We start from the raw sequence: 15749 nt of genomic DNA, 5'->3' as shown, positions 1-15749 counted from the left end.
TTGCAATGAGCCCTGTGCACTCCTTCCTGGTGTTTGCTAAAACACCAGGGCGCCAGGTACCCGGACCCCACCTTTTAGATAGGTGGTGAAGGGTACCTACTGGACTGTAAAAGATGCTTTAAATAAACAAAATTAATACAATAAATGTGTTGCTGGAGCACAGCATAATGTGACCAGCTCCTAGAGGCACATTTTCTAAACTGGGGGCTGATGGAGCATAGAGGGGGAGGAGCTTCACACTTCTAAATTATTTATAGTTCCGGTTATCCACGCCTCTATACCCCAGCGTAAGCACCTCCAGTGTCCTCTAGTGGATGAAAGAGAAAAGGTACTTCATTGCTAATTTAAATACAAACGCCCACAAAATGACTTTTTAACATGAACTATTGGCAGCAGTCGGAGACAGATGGTAAGAAATTCGTACACACTACATCAGAAGATAATATTCCATTGGCGCTAATGAATGTTGTGCAGCACTCCTGATATTTGGAGCCGATACTGGTTTTGGATCTACCGTTGTGCTGCGTACACACTTAACCGGGTTGGTCGGAGATCATCTCTTTGTCCCGATTATTGCATAGTATGGCCATCTGAAGGTGGACCACTTGAATTGTGTATAATTTATAATCCTCTGTGACCATTTCCTATTGAAAAATCACTACAAGGTTCACAAAACACACTTTAGGTTATAAAACATATTGTGCCGCCAAAAATAACAAAATATATATGGTATGTGAAAAGTTGAATATAATTTGGGATGAGTCACAGTTTCATGTGTCAGGTGTAAAACATGTATAAATTAAAAAAAAAATTAAATGCATTCTTTCCCATTTGTTTTTTTTTTATTTGGTCAGTCTTCCCATGAATTCCAGCAAAAAAACTAACAGTTCAAAATTTACAAGTTACCCTTATTGGGGAAAACTTACTTTTTTAGAATGTATAAAAGTGAATTTTTCTCATGTTCAGATAATTTGGGGCCTCTGCTACGACATATTGGGGGCGATATAATTCAGCGGGAGTTGAAATGCACATGGGAAGTTGGTCCCAGAGATATTCAATTCAGTGCGCCGACTAAATGATTTCTTCTCGCACCCGCTAGGGATTGGAAGATGTATAAGCGCAGTGAAAAACAATAAGGGCATCCCATGCTGACCACAAACAAGCACCTGTTTGGAAGCAGATCACTTGCAGGTGCTAGACCAAGGGTGCAAAATACAAGCTGAAGATCTGTGGTAAAATCTGATTGGCTGCATGCATCTAAATCCCTCCCATATTTGCGAATAGTATATAAATACAGCTGCTGCAATCTAGTTGCATTACCACAATAATATTAGCACTTGGCGTATGGCATATTTCCATGTCATGAGTTTCCTACCACACTATTTTTTGAAGTGTTGGTAGGAAACCAGAGTACTCTGAGAAAACCCATGCAAACATGGATAGAAAATCCTTTCGTTCACACTTTTTTAGTATGCAGATTGCATTTCCCATACTTGTATTGGGAAATGTGACCTGCCTGAGATTTACTAAAAATAAATTATAAAAAATTAAGTGGGAAAGCCCTGTGATAATAATGCCATCTTTACATGGCGTTATCAGGGCTTTCCCCCCCGTCCCCCGACTCCTTCTTTGCTCTAACAGGCAGAGCAGAGCCGGCCCCTGTGATCAGCTGTGTGGTCTAAATAGGCCACAAGCTGATCACTGGAAATAAAAATTGTGCTAAAAAAAAAGAAGCACTAGCCGGCGGGAGCATGCGCACAATCATCTCATGGTATTTTTTTTTTTTTACAAAAAAATACTGTGAGAATTCGCCAGGACATAGCACGCTATGACCCCCGGAGTGCGGATGTTGATACATCCGTGAGATAACTTTGATTATCACAATGCGATAATGATCGTTATCATCACTGGCTAACCACAATTAAATTGCGGATTTTGATAAATAGGGCACCTGGGGGCATATGTATCAAAGCTTGATGTGAGATAAAATTGTGAGATATGTATCACCAACCAATCAGCTTCTAACTTACATTTTGCAGGCTGTGTTTAAGAAATGATAGTTAGAAGTTGATTAGTTGGTGATATAAATTTCACAATTTTATCTCACATCAAGCTTTGATACATATGCCCTTGGTCTGCAGGCTACAAATAACACTGGTCTCAATTTTGTTAGTAGGTAACACTGTGAGAGAAAGCAGCACTGACGCTACCACACCTGTAACCACAGTAATACAATTTCACTGCAAAATAGTGTATGCTGTTGTTTCCTTCTAGTACCTATGTCCTAAAGTCCAGCATGTGGATACGCCTGCGTTTGCTCCCGGGGATTGGATGGAAGCACGCAGCATACTCAGCAGCAACATGCGAACACAGGCGACAGGCTCACAGAGCTGGGAACGTTATGTGTCATTACTAATGTTCATGTAGTGGGTTCACCATCACCTTTCTAGTCACTTCCCAGTATAACTAATCTGAGGAGACACCGCAGCTACTTCCGTAAACAGAAATACTAGGCACGAAACCGTTCCTGCCTCCACCAACATGGCACCCTAAGAACGCCTACTCCCTTGTTTACGCTTGGCACGCCGACTGACGTCACAGCGCTGCCCCGCCCCTAAACGCGAAGCTAATTCACCAAAGCGGGAAGACGGTGAATGTTGTCCTTACGAATCGCACTCCCCCACTCTTCCTCGGCCATCATCAGGAGTACGCGCACCGACGCTGGCAAAGAGGGCGGGGCTTCCGTACTGCACAGAGCCGAGCTCCTCCCCTCCTGTGTGGCTGCAGCACGGCCTGGATGTTTACATGGGGGCCGCTCCCCCTTCTATCTAGACCTCGCTCTGCTGCTGCTGTCACTGCCCGGACCGTGGCCGCGCGGGCGTCTCAACGGCTCCTCCTCCTCGGGAACACGTCACTGGCTCCGCGCGGGGTCACTGTTGTTGCCATAGAGACCGCGGCCTGTGAGAGTGCGGCCTGGACGGGCGGAGCGCTGGCCGGGACATGCTGAGCATGCAGCGGAGAAAGCAAGAGGACGGGGATGTATCGCGACTGAGCCAGTGCAGCGAGGTGCGCTTCCCGGGGCCCCGGCCCATGCGGCTGCTGGAATGGAAGGTGTCTACCGGGATGTCCGTTCAGATCGGTTCCGTACTGGCTCTGGGGGCCACTATTCCGGGAGCCGAGGCCAGAGGGCCACAGGCAGAGGCTGGGAGGCCGCACAGAGCGCCAGAGAGAAAAGTCAAATCGGACCGGGCTGGAATGGTGCTGGAGCTATGTGTGAAGCCGGGACAGGTCATCTCTGCCGGGTAAGTCCTGTGCGTGGGACACGCACCGGTTCATGGGGCGGCTGTGTGCGGTAATGTGCTGCCGGGATCCCGTGCTCCTCCCAGTGTCCGGCGTGGGGATCCTCGTGCTTCCGCCGCCTGTCGGGCAGTGCCGTTGTGTACATGTGCCCATCAGTGACTTGTCACCCCTGCAATGAGCAGCCACGCTTTGATAATGGATGTGTTTATCCATGGCCATGCAGGAAGGCACTGGTGCGATACACATACTTATATCATTATTAATAGTTACAGCATGGAAGGACGTCAGCACAGGACTTGCTCGTCTAAGTGTTATGGGTGTATAATCTTGTAGTATTTTCATAGTTATTTGTTGATGTACATACTGAGACAGTGCACTTAAGCATAGTCAATATGATCTCCCAAAACTGACTTAACTGATTCTGTAAATTAATAATCATATAGGTTTATAGTGGCATTACTTAAGTGCTCATTAACCCCCACCAATTGTTAGATTCAACTTGCATATTTTAAATTCTTTTTTTTTTCGTCTTTGAATTTTTTGTTCAACAAATGAAAGCCTGTGAAGTGTCAGGTGTTTCAGGATAGCTATGTTTAATTCAGTAAGGTGTGCAAGGAACACTGTGCAAATATTGCAAACTTTGGAAATGCCCATTCTTAGGAGCATAAGTATCAAAGCTTGATGAGAGAGACTTCTCTCACAATTTTATTAACCAATCAGCTCCTAACTAATTTTTCAAACACAGCCTATAAAATGTAAGTTAGAAGCTGATTGGTGATTTATGTCTCACAATTTTCTCATCAAGCTTTGATACATATGTATCAAAGCTTGATGTGAGATAAAATTGTGCAATATATATCACCAACCAATCCGCTCCAAACTATCATTTCTTAAACACAGCCTGCAAAATGTAAAGGTGCCTACACACATAGCGATGTGCTCACGATCCGACGTGAGGCACGACTTCCCCTGAACTCTCCCCAGGCAGCTCCCCGGCAGTCGTGGTCACGATTTGGAGTAAAAAATGTCCAATCTGACTTAAAATCTATCGTGCATCCAGTGCATTGTGTCCCAGATTGGCAAATCTGCCCTACAGCACGGCAGATCTGAAGATGTGATGTGCGACAAGCGGGGACGCGTATCGGCATCGTGATCGTGAGTAGAAACTCATGATTTTGGTATATTTTACACGATTTGTCACGATTCGTTGAAATCGGGCAAATCGTGTAAAAAATCGCCATGTGTGTAGGCACCTTTAGTTAGCAGGTTGGTGATATATATCTCAGAATTTTATCTCACATCAAGCTTTGATACATAAGCCCCTAAAATTGTGCTTCTATTTTATTAATTTTTTCGGCATGTCAAACGCAATCACATTTGACAGCAGTGTTATTTCCTTAATGCCACTGGGTGTCCAGCTTAACAGAGAACAATAACTTAAACTTTGCTTCACAGCAATACTAAATAGAATGTAGCTATATTTGTTTTTCCATAAATAAATGCAAATGAATGACAATGTAGAGATCGGTGCATTACAGCACCACTCAGTGCTTACACACTCATTGGCACCAGAAATCAAGATTTGTCAGACCAGGCAATGTTTTCAGTTTTGGGGAGCCTGTACCCACTCTTGCCGGAATGCTTCTAGGCATTGAGATGCAGTTGGTAGATTAGGTAATTGCATTAACAAGCAGGGGTAAAACTGTACCTAATAGTGTCCACTGAATGTATAAGATAATGTGTTACATTTTTTTAACATAAATGTTTGCATCAGTCTTGAGTACCTGTAATTGCTTTAAATCTTCATTTGAACTTTAAGGTACATTTGTGTAACTGTATGAATTAAGTAGAAACACAATATTTCCAACGAGTCCATACCATGTGTTTTTTGTTTGTTTAATTTCATACTGTCTTAGAATACCCACGCTAATTTTTAAACTAGTTTTTTGGATCTAAAGTTAAGAAAATATCTTTTTTTAATTCTGGACATTTGAAGAGATAAAAAGGGTTAACTTTTCTAAAAAAAAAACCCCAAAAAAACATTACATTTTTGTGATTCTTTCCCTATTTTAATTGGTAATGCTGTAAAGTAAGAGCAGCATGTCTGTAACCGCAGCAGGCTGAGGCAGTTGCTTCCTAGTCAATACCTTAGGTAAAAAGGATGCATAATAAAATTAGTCTGTAGTTTATTTAGGGGACAACTACATTTCTGTTGATATGTAATAGGATTGTTTGGTGTTAAAATGATGGGAGTAAGATGCTTTTCTAATGCAAGTTAAGCTCATCTAAATGACTGTGACTTTTTTTTTTTTTCCTGTACCATATACATTTTTAGTACAATTATTTTTTTTGGTCTTTTACATTGATTCTGCCATTTCAGTGTATCTGATACGCATTAGTGAGGTTGAAAACCTTACTTTATCCTCAGCGGATGTGCACTGCTAAGGGGGGTATCCACTAGACGATAAAGTTGAACGATAACGATAAAATCGTTTTAACATCGTTTTAACATCGATTGAAAATTGTTTGAAAATTTGGTCTTTTAGACATCTATCATCGTTCAAACATGTTTGCAGATGATAGATTGTGCATGCACTGAACAACATATCGTTCAGTGTGGTCACCTGGCAGTGTAGTGAACGATAACGATATCGTTCAGTCTTTTCACTGTCGGGTAGTATAACTTCCTCACTTGTCACAGATGCATGTTCAAAAAAATAAAATGTGCAGTTGGGGCACGCTTCTAAATTAACATTAAACACAAACATAAATGCACTTCAGTTTTATCTGCGTTTTAGCATGCACATTTAACAAAAAACACACTGCAGATGCCAATGTATATGTAGTTTAAGGAAGCAGGTTACTAAACTAATTCCAAAACACATACTGTTTCTACTCCCATCTGTGTAGCTGCTGTCTCCGGAGAGAAAGCTGAAAGGGACAGGTTTTTGTTTTTCAGTAGTGCGTGTGGCCCCTCAGCTGTGTGGAACTACACATCCCAGCATGCCCTAATAGCAAAACTGTGGCAGGGCATGCTGGGATGTGTAGTTACACAGCAGCTGGAGGGCTGCACGTTGAATATCCCTGCTGTAGTGCATTTGTTATGTAGTAAACAATTGTGAGGCAGGGGGCGGTTCTGCAGCTGAACACTGCCATGTGCTACTCTAGGGAAAAGAACAAATGCTGTCTTTGCTTACTTCATGTTCTCATGCTATTGCTTATAGTTGAATACAATAAATGATAGGTGTATTCAGCAGCATTCCAGAAAAAAATAAAATGATGTAAATGAGAACTCCTGCAAGGTTTCTTGCATATATTTATTTAAAATTATATATTTATTTTAACTAAGATAACAAATGCTGGAAGAGCTGTTTGGTTGGTAGTCTGTGAAATGGAAAATTCCATTTAGTTGTTGCTACTCATGGCCATTAGGTGTGGATCCAAGGAAACACTGAGATTCTCCCTAGGCTCTGATACTACAGTCAGCTGTGATGATGAAACTCTAAGGTGTGCTGATCCAATAAGAAACTCATCAGGTAGTTGTTGGTAGGAAGAGGTATATGAGCATTGCCAAAGCATCAGGAAATGGTGTCCAAGGTTCTCAAATAATGCAAAGAGTATATTAAATAGTTTATTTTTTTTTTGTCACCCACAAAATCTGCAGAGGAGAAGTAGAGCATATTATATAGATAACCAACCAGCAAAGTACTGAACATTCAGGATGAATAAAACTGTAGATGCAAGAGGCAGTAACAGAAGGTCGCACAGGAACATCAGGAAGTTATACTGGTCAAGCTATACATGAGGGAATACACAGATAATTGCTTATTTAGGTTGTACGAGGGGTGTGCAATACGTTTTCAGATGTGCCGTACATAGGTAGACTAGACACAATGGGGGCGATTCAATTGTTTGACGACCCCCCTGCTTGGCATCTATACAAATAGGTTCCAGATGGAGCAATTCAGTTGTTGCTTCTTTTGGATCCCTGAAGCTGCGCGGGGACACATTTCTTCTCGCAGTCTTCTGAGGTGCAAGAGGAAATGTGCTAAGTCAGCTTTTTGGGCGCCTGCTATGTGTGGCTAAACTCTGTGCTTGTAGCTGCGATAAATACTTATGGCCGCCTGAACTGAGAAACAATTGAATTGCCCCGTCGGGCTCCTAGTTATATAGACATCCAGCAGGGGGTTTATAAAATAATTGAATTGCAGCCCATATGTCTTGTTTTAACCTGTAATCTCTGACTAAAGTTCACAGAACTGTATATAAGCAGCACTGCATACCGAAGTTGTCAGATTATTCACTTCCTTCATGAATTCCTTAGAGAGTTCAACAGAAGACACTGGAGAGCCATGATCTTCTATGACTACAAGAGTGGTCCACGACAGCAGTAGAGTTTTGACCGACTGAGAACTGTATTTGGGGAGGAAGCACCTACCGAACCACTGGGTTTGCAGAGTTTCCAGATGGAAGATGGTCCCTGGAAGGCTAGGAGTTCTGTGGCCAACCTGTTGCTGCCATCACCGAGGACAACGTTGCTGCCATGCGGGCCATAGTTGAGGTTCATGCCAGGGTGACCGTGGCCCAGTTAGAGAAGGAGATAGGCATCTCATAGGGATCCATCTGCTCAATACTTCATAGAAAGCTTGAACTGAGCAAGGGTTCTGCAGGCTGGCTGCCCCATTAGCTGACTCGAGAGTAGATGGTGGCTCCGGGTGACTTAGAGCCGAAACATGATGGCCGGTTTTGATGACAGTTGCTCAAAATCTGTCATGGAGCTCATCGGTGGTGATGAATCTTTGATCTACAGATTCGACCCCGAGGCCAAACAGTCGGCCGAGTGGACTCCAGTTGGAGGTGCGCCTCCACAGAAGTAAAAACGTTAGCGCAGCATGGCCAAGCAGATGGTGGCTGTTTTTGTGGCCAAGACTGGTCATGTAGCTACCGCACCACTCATGCAGCAGCGCACAGTCACTGGGGACTGGTACGCCAACCAATGCCTGCCGCAAGTGCTGGAAGCCATTTCTAGGTGCTGTCCAAGAACTTTCATTCGTGTTGCCCTTCTCCATCGCAACAGTGCACCTACTCACAAGTGTGGGGTTTCTGGCCCATGAACGTATCCAGGAGCTTGGTCATCCGCTGTAAAGTTCAGACCTGCCCCCCTGCGATTCAGACCTGCCCTCCTGCGACTTCTTTGTATAACCATAAATCAAGTGTAAGATGTGTGGGATTGTTCACTAGAAGCTGCAGTAAAGACCTTCTTCCAGCATTTAGAAGACACACCTACTTCAGACTAGTCCAGCTGCTTCACCAAGTGGTTTGAGCTCATGCAACTTTGGCGTGTTTTTGTGCAACGTAATTTCGTCTGTCAAACTTGTTTTGCTAATGATAACAAATAAATACAATACAAATATACTCCTCTGGAGAATACTTAAAAAAAGATGTAATGTTTACTTTTGTAAACATACTTTTTGTGCATCCGGAAACTTACTGCACATCCCTCATACCTGTTCTTTCCTTTCTCAGAACACTATGATCTGCCAATTTGGCAGTGTTCTCTCTTTATCACCCCTTTTCTGATGGCTACCCTCCAGTGCTTAGACCTATGCCTTTTATAACCAAGATGTTCCCAGTCATCTACTACTCCTCCAGCATGGGTCCTGACAGTCCAGTAGAAAACAATAGTCTCCAACCAGTCTACCTAGCCAGCCCCTGGATCACTTTTATCCACCCAAGAATTCTCACTGTCCAGAATGAGTGAAATAAATGCAAGCACACAGACATAATTGAGTTGGCACCAGCAAGTCTATGATCTTGTTAACAATGGGCAGCCATTAGGTACATGATAGCACATAAATAGCCACAAGTCCTGGGTTGATGTATATTAGCTCAGGGCTCGACAAATCCCAGGGTCCAGGTTGCCATGGCTACCAGATTTTGCAGTGAGGGAGGAAGCAGATCCACATCAGCCCTAGCAGAGTTTTTTTGTCTATAGTATTGTGGCATTCATTTCATGCACAGGAGTGCATTTGTTGAGTGTCACCTACGGTGACTGCTGTGCCTGTGTCCATCTTGGCCTGTGCCCGACTCCTCCTGTCTGTCCCATTCTGCGCCGAATCCTCTCCATCCCGTGCCGACTCCTCTCCATCCTGGCCTGCTGTCCCAGTCTATGCTGATCCTCCTGTACGTCACAACTGTATACTGTCTGCTATCTCCGGCTGCATAGAGCTCTTTGCTAATAGGGCCTATGCGTTGCCAGGTATTGCAGAGTGGCTTCGGAGGGATAGTGGTGTGACTACGAGGGGAGGGGGGTTTTGTTGTACTTTCTAGCACCGTTGTTTTATGCGAAATGTGATCTGTTATTACTGGAGGGTGGAGCAGGGAAGCTGTGCAGAGCAATGAGGGGGCCTCCATTTTACTGTATCCATTCAACTGCGGCCATTTTGTGCACTAGTATAGTGTGTATAACAGTTGCATAACACACAGAGCTGTGCTCCTCACTCACATAATTTTTGGAGAGACGGTGTTCTGGCTCCTACACTTACATCCTGGCTCCTAGATTTTAGAAAAAATTGATAAAGCCCTGTAATAGATGAATGATAGCTTTACTATGACCTAATTTAGTTACTTGGTCAGTACTTCTCCTGCCTAATCTGGTTAGGATTGCTTGCAGAGTGGAATATCCCACAAGTCACAATAATACAATATAGCAAATGTTTGTTTATGACCAAACCAAATCACAATTGTTTCTAGTCAATAAAAACAAATAGTTACCATACCCTACAAACGGAATCAGTATGAAATCCCGGCAGTCGGGATGCCTGCTGTCAATATACCGACATCGGCATCCCCGATTCCCATGATCCCGACAAGGGTCCGGTAACTATGGTAACCCTCCCCTCCTTCTCCCCCTAATCCCCTGTTCCTGCATCATAACTCTAACCCTCCCCGCTTGGTGCCTAATCCACCCCCGGGGGTACCTAACCTAACCCACCCCCCCACCACGCCCCGCATCTAAGACCTAACCAGCCCTGCTATACTTACGATTGGCATCCCAGCTGTCGGGATTCCAGCGTCGGCATCTGCACTACTGTCAGCATTCCAGTGTCGAGATTTCATCAGCCGGCTGTAGGTATACTAACTGCATCCCCCTACAAACTATGAAAACATGAACACAATGATACATCTCAATAATCAATTTCAAGCTGTAAGTTACATTTTGCGAACTAAATATACATTAATATGCTGTAATAGAACTAGATTTGAAATAACCTAAATTGAACACAGACAGTCATCTAACTGGGTCACATTGCACAATTTAAAAACTAAGTGGACAGTACCATGACAATCTTTTCCGGTGAGAGAGGGTGTCCCAGCATGTTTTTAAGTTTTGTAAACGTGCAGTGCACAGTTGGTTTGTGTATTGAGTCTACTACGCACAGGTTTGTTACCGTGATTAATATAGCTTTTTTAAGTGTGCTCCTTCAGTCTCGTTAAATATATCTCTGTTTGTATGCAACTTTTTTTACATGTTTGTGTTTCAGACTATGCAATATCTATTTCTTTTTATTAGTTTGTGTATTTTAAAAGTAAATTTACTTCCTACCATACATTATTAAATGTGTGCTTCTTATTATCTCTTGATATGTTTATAATTTATATTAGGAACAGCACAACGGTGTTGCCTCACATCGGTAGAGGAATTCTGGCCACTATCTTTGTTTTTGTATGTTCTCGCCATGTTTGTGTGTGCGTGATTCTCCTGGGTGCTTTGGTTTTCATCACACAGTCCAATAACATACCGGTAGGAAAATGTTTGTATAGTAGAGAATTTGGACAGTAAACTCCACAGCGGCAGGGACTGATGCAATTGATTAATTCATTCTCTGTAAAGTGCTGTTTAATATGTTGGCACTATATAAGTACGGTTTATAATAATGGGAGGTATGTCTCATATTTTATTCTGAATACCAGTTTTATTAGGTGGACAACCTGTTTTTCCCCAAGTCCTGCATTGGGGAGGAGACATGAGAACATAATCCAAAATAGTCTACTTGCATATTTGTGAGACCACCGCCAGCCCAGAATTGTTCTGTAGTGTGGCAGTACAAGGTGCTCAGTGTTGTAGTCATACCCTCTGAGGCTACTTGAGCAGAGATGATGAAGCGGTAACAATATGACCTGCTACATATCGGATGTGTGATGGGAATTGTGGGGGAAATTGATGGGGTGCTAATTCATGTAAAGGGTTCAAATGCCTCTACCCACAAGTGTTATACCTATCGAACAGCTCCATAATACTTGAATTAAATTCCCAACCTTACCACAGTTCCTCCTGCAAAGCGGAGAGCTTTCAAGTCATATTTTATTAAGTATATCAGGATAATCGGTGACCTTCTTTTATTTTAAATAAGCATTTTTGAATGATCAATACGAAGACATTTTTAATACATTCTGAAAAATTGTTTCGCATTCTTCATCTGTCAAGAATATTTGTAAATCTTATTCCCCTTTGTTTTGAATGCCTAATTTGTTTACCTCTATTGGCGAAGGAATGGTTTTGTACTATACTGGTATACAAAAGTTTAAATATTATTCTTGTGGGAGATGGAGTCTCTTTTGTTTGGATTATGTGTTGTACTTGAAGATGGATTGAAAAATCCCAGGTAGTGGAGTTATTAAATTGGTTCTGTGATTGAGTGAAGCACTTCAGATATGTATTCTCAACTTAACGGCATATTCAATTTGAGGCGATTCATCGCCGTTTTAGGAGGGGATAAAGTATCAGGCAGGTGCCCGCTTATCCCCATATGCAATTAGGATCCGGCGAAAACGGAACCCGGCGGAAAGGTAAGTAACGAAAAGTCCTGTCAGTTTTTGGGGAAATCATGCTGTCACCCCCCAAAAGATGTCCAGACACGGGGGATCACTATGGGTACCCCTGATTTGGCCTGCTGAAGGTAGTCTGGTTTTTTCAGATAGCCGCGGCAGGTGCATAAATGCACCTGTGAAGAATAACACTTAGTTTTTTTGGGGGGTAAAAATAACAATGCCCATCAAATTTGGGGTACATGAAAATGGGTGAAAGCATATTTTTAACTCCCAAAAGTCTTTTTTTTTTTTTTTTAAATTCTTCAAAAATGCACCTGCTGCTACCACCTGCATTCTAGAAAACACCTGCCGCATACTTGGGAACCCCTCAGGAATCAATTTATACTTCAGGGTCCATAAGGTATCCACAGGATACCTTGGGGTATAGGCGATGACTGCAGATATCGGGAACCTCAGACTTAATTTTTCAACCACCCAGGATGCACTGGGATCCCTCTCCTATACCCTGTCCCCAAGCCAAGGCAAATCCGTTTCATAGGTGCCCGACTCTGAGTCAGATCACCTCTTCAGAGGGGGCTGTTGGACAGCCCCTGAAGTTTTCTTCCAGCAGCTTTTGCTGCGATGATATGAGCGGGCAGCATGGACAGGCTAATTAGAGGTCCATGCTGCCGCTCCTTCACCCCGCTGGGCCAGAACGCCGGTACTGATCTGGGGATGCTGGCGGGTAGCAGTGTCTCAGCTAGCTGGGACCCCGGTATTCCAGACTGTGGCCAGATTCACAGGGATTCAGGTAAGCGGCGAGAACCTGCAGTGGGTTACCGCCGATTCACAGTCTTATTTGTCCCTAGGCAGGGGGCTCCCTGGGAACAGGCAGCACGTGGAGCGACGTACTGATCCTCCGCTTCTTCTAGACAACCAAGGACAGCGGGCAGCAGCAGTATGGAAAATGCTCCAGCGTCCCAGGGGTTAATAGCATGCCAGGGGTGTGTGCTTTCCCTGTCTCACAGGCGGCGCCTCCCCCACTGCACAGTGCCTTTCCACAGCGGTCTGGCGGGCTGTGGCAGCGTTCCTCCCCCAGGCCTGTCTGCTAGCAGCTCATCGGCGGCAATTTTATAAAAGTGGCGAACGCTGCTGGATTCTGATACAGGGGGCATCGCGGTCCGGGTCCCCAGCATCCCTCTCCTCCGCTGAGGTCAGTGTATGCAGCACTGTTTCCTACCAGGCTCTGTGTCTGCGTAGTTGATCATAGTGCTTGTAGTGCAGGTGATTTATTTCTGCGTTGTATGTGACTACATGCTAGCGCTGTCTGACTGTACTTCACTTCTGACTGTCAGCCATTTTACTATCCCTGCCTTTCTCTCCCTTGCAGTGCGGTGCTGCAGGGTGCTTATTGCCTCACAGTTAAAATGAAAAGTGTGTTTCTGTGTGGTGCGCCACATACACATCGTTTACACTCATCATGTCGGAGAGTGAACGTGATTATTCTCCTCAGCTAAAACATACCATATACTCAGTACTGTTAGCGGAGGGTGATGTGAACACTGAGGGTTTCTCACATTTATATAAAATATGTATTCGTGGGAATTGGTATGCACTCTGCCATATTTATGCAGTAAGTTCCTGCGGCTTGACAAGCATCAGACAGGACTAGTATTTTGCTTTGCTACTATGTGTATATATGTATGTATATGCTGTGTGGTTGCATTATACCCAGTGCATGCTGTGTGCTTTTACCATGCGGTTGTGCCTACAGGTATGACGTACACCCTGCTGCTCCACTCTATCTGTTCGTTACAAGGCCGGTATGTGGGGAGAAACAGCTAATTCTCCCTCTTGGTAGTTCACGCAGTGTTCACAGTAGTGTCTCTCTACCTTGTACAGAGACTGACTACTACCTCCAGTCCATGTTGCTGGATTTCCCTTAAGCCAACATGGGGCATGCTTTAGGCGGAATCAGCATATCGCGCCCTTTCACCTACTCTTCGCTTCGGCGTTGAAGTTTCTCGTGTATGCCACGCTAGGTAGGCGGTCTGGGATTCGCCTGCACGATACTTTTTCGCCAAAGCGAGACCTTTTCGCAAAAAGCGAGTTTTCACGGGCGCAAAACTTTTATGTGTAAAGGGTATGCTGCGGAATTCCCTTTGTCAGTGATATCACAGGAATGTTAGCTGCAGGTTATCCATTCCTGTAGTTCATTACATGCCTAGTGAGTTCTGCAACCTTGCCTATGTTCTCTTGAATGCTATGTATTGCAAAGTGGTACTTTGTTGGAAGTCCATATACTCCTTACAGGGGGAAGTTTCCAGACTAGCTATGACTAAGCTGGGTAGCCAGAGAATGGAACAGGGGCCGATAACTTGGATCCATATATGTTAATGAGGCAGCCTTAGTTATAGGTCTCCTCACTCCTAGAATTTCCTCAGCAGCAGTGACGCCGCTCCCTGTGGTGGCGCTCATAGAGAGCTGCTGCAGACTTCAAGAAAGGGTTGGAAGGCTTACCCTTTAATGGTGAGGTCCTCTTTGGCCCTGATCTGGGAAAAAATTGTGAGCACTTTGGCAACAGCTAAATCCACGTGTCTGCCATCAGCCCAAGTTCCTTCTGGGCTTTGTCCTTTTGGCCCTTTGGGGCCAGGGTAAGTACAGAGAACAGTCCTGGTGGGACGGGCCTCCCCCTGGGGGACCCCAGGGTGGGAGGCTGACTTCTTCAGTTCGCCCAGTGCTGGTATCTGACTACTACAGACACTTGGGTAGGAGAAGTGGTCTCTCACGGGTATGCCCTCTCCCTCCGCAGAAGGACTCCCAGACAGTTTTTCATCACAGGCCATCAGTCAGTTCAAGACAAGGCCCTGGAATTTCGGAAAGTAGGGCACTCTATGCTCCAAGCGGGGGTTATAGTGCCTGTTTCGTTGCCTCTGACAGGAACAGGGTTTTACACCCGACCCCTTTCTGGTTCTGACACCCAATGGGTCCTACCGGCCTATTCTTAACCTCATGTCACTCAACAAGTCTTTGAGAGTCCCTTGGTTCAGGATAGAGACCCTGCGTTCCATCATATTGGCTATGGAGCCTGGGGAATTTATGGTGTCCTTGGACATTCAGGATGCCTACCTGCATGTCCCAGTTGCTGTAGCTCACCAGCGGTCCCTCAGGTTCGCAGTGGTCAATTAACATTTCCGTTTCAGGTACTGCCCTTTGGCCTATCCACAGCACATAGGGGGTTTACCAAGGTTATGGTAGCCCACCTGCGGATGCAGGGGGTCCGCCTGTTACCCTATCTCAGTGGTTCTCAAAGTCGGTGCTCAGGACCCCACACAGGTCATGTTTTGCAGGTCACCCAACAGGTGCACAGGTATATTCATTACTCACTGACACATTTTAAAAGATCCACAGATGGAACTGATTATTTTACTTGCGAGTCTGTGAGGAGACATGGAAAACATGCACTGTTTAGGGTCCCGAGGACCGAGTTTGAGAAACTGCCCTATCTGGATGACCTTCTGCTGTTGGCAGGGTCTTTGGGGGTACTTCAGGGCCATCTGCAACAGACATTATCTGTGTTGCAGACTCATGGCTGGCTGATAAACTGGAAGTGGTTCCTCACAGACAACGAAGAATCT

The 15749-nt window shown here is 44.5% G+C and overlaps 1 protein-coding gene across 1 annotated transcript in view; it reads left to right on the top strand.

The window, feature by feature from the left end:
- The first annotated feature begins 2618 nt into the window (after positions 1-2618).
- CTDP1 (CTD phosphatase 1) overlaps positions 2619-15749 on the top strand; it is a 165461-nt gene continuing 152330 nt past the window's right edge. The window contains exon 1 of the mRNA XM_088475897.1: positions 2619-3302. Within this exon, the coding sequence (XP_088332023.1) occupies positions 3001-3302 (302 nt within the window). The 5' untranslated portion in view covers positions 2619-3000. The remainder of the gene's footprint in view (positions 3303-15749) is intronic.

Source organism: Taudactylus pleione, unplaced genomic scaffold, assembly GCF_031769625.1.
Source record: "Taudactylus pleione unplaced genomic scaffold, aTauple2 ptg000179l, whole genome shotgun sequence".
NCBI classification, from domain to species: domain Eukaryota; kingdom Metazoa; phylum Chordata; class Amphibia; order Anura; family Myobatrachidae; genus Taudactylus; species Taudactylus pleione.
Note: the sequence above shows the minus strand (reverse complement) of the source record. Positions and strands in the feature narration are given on the sequence as shown.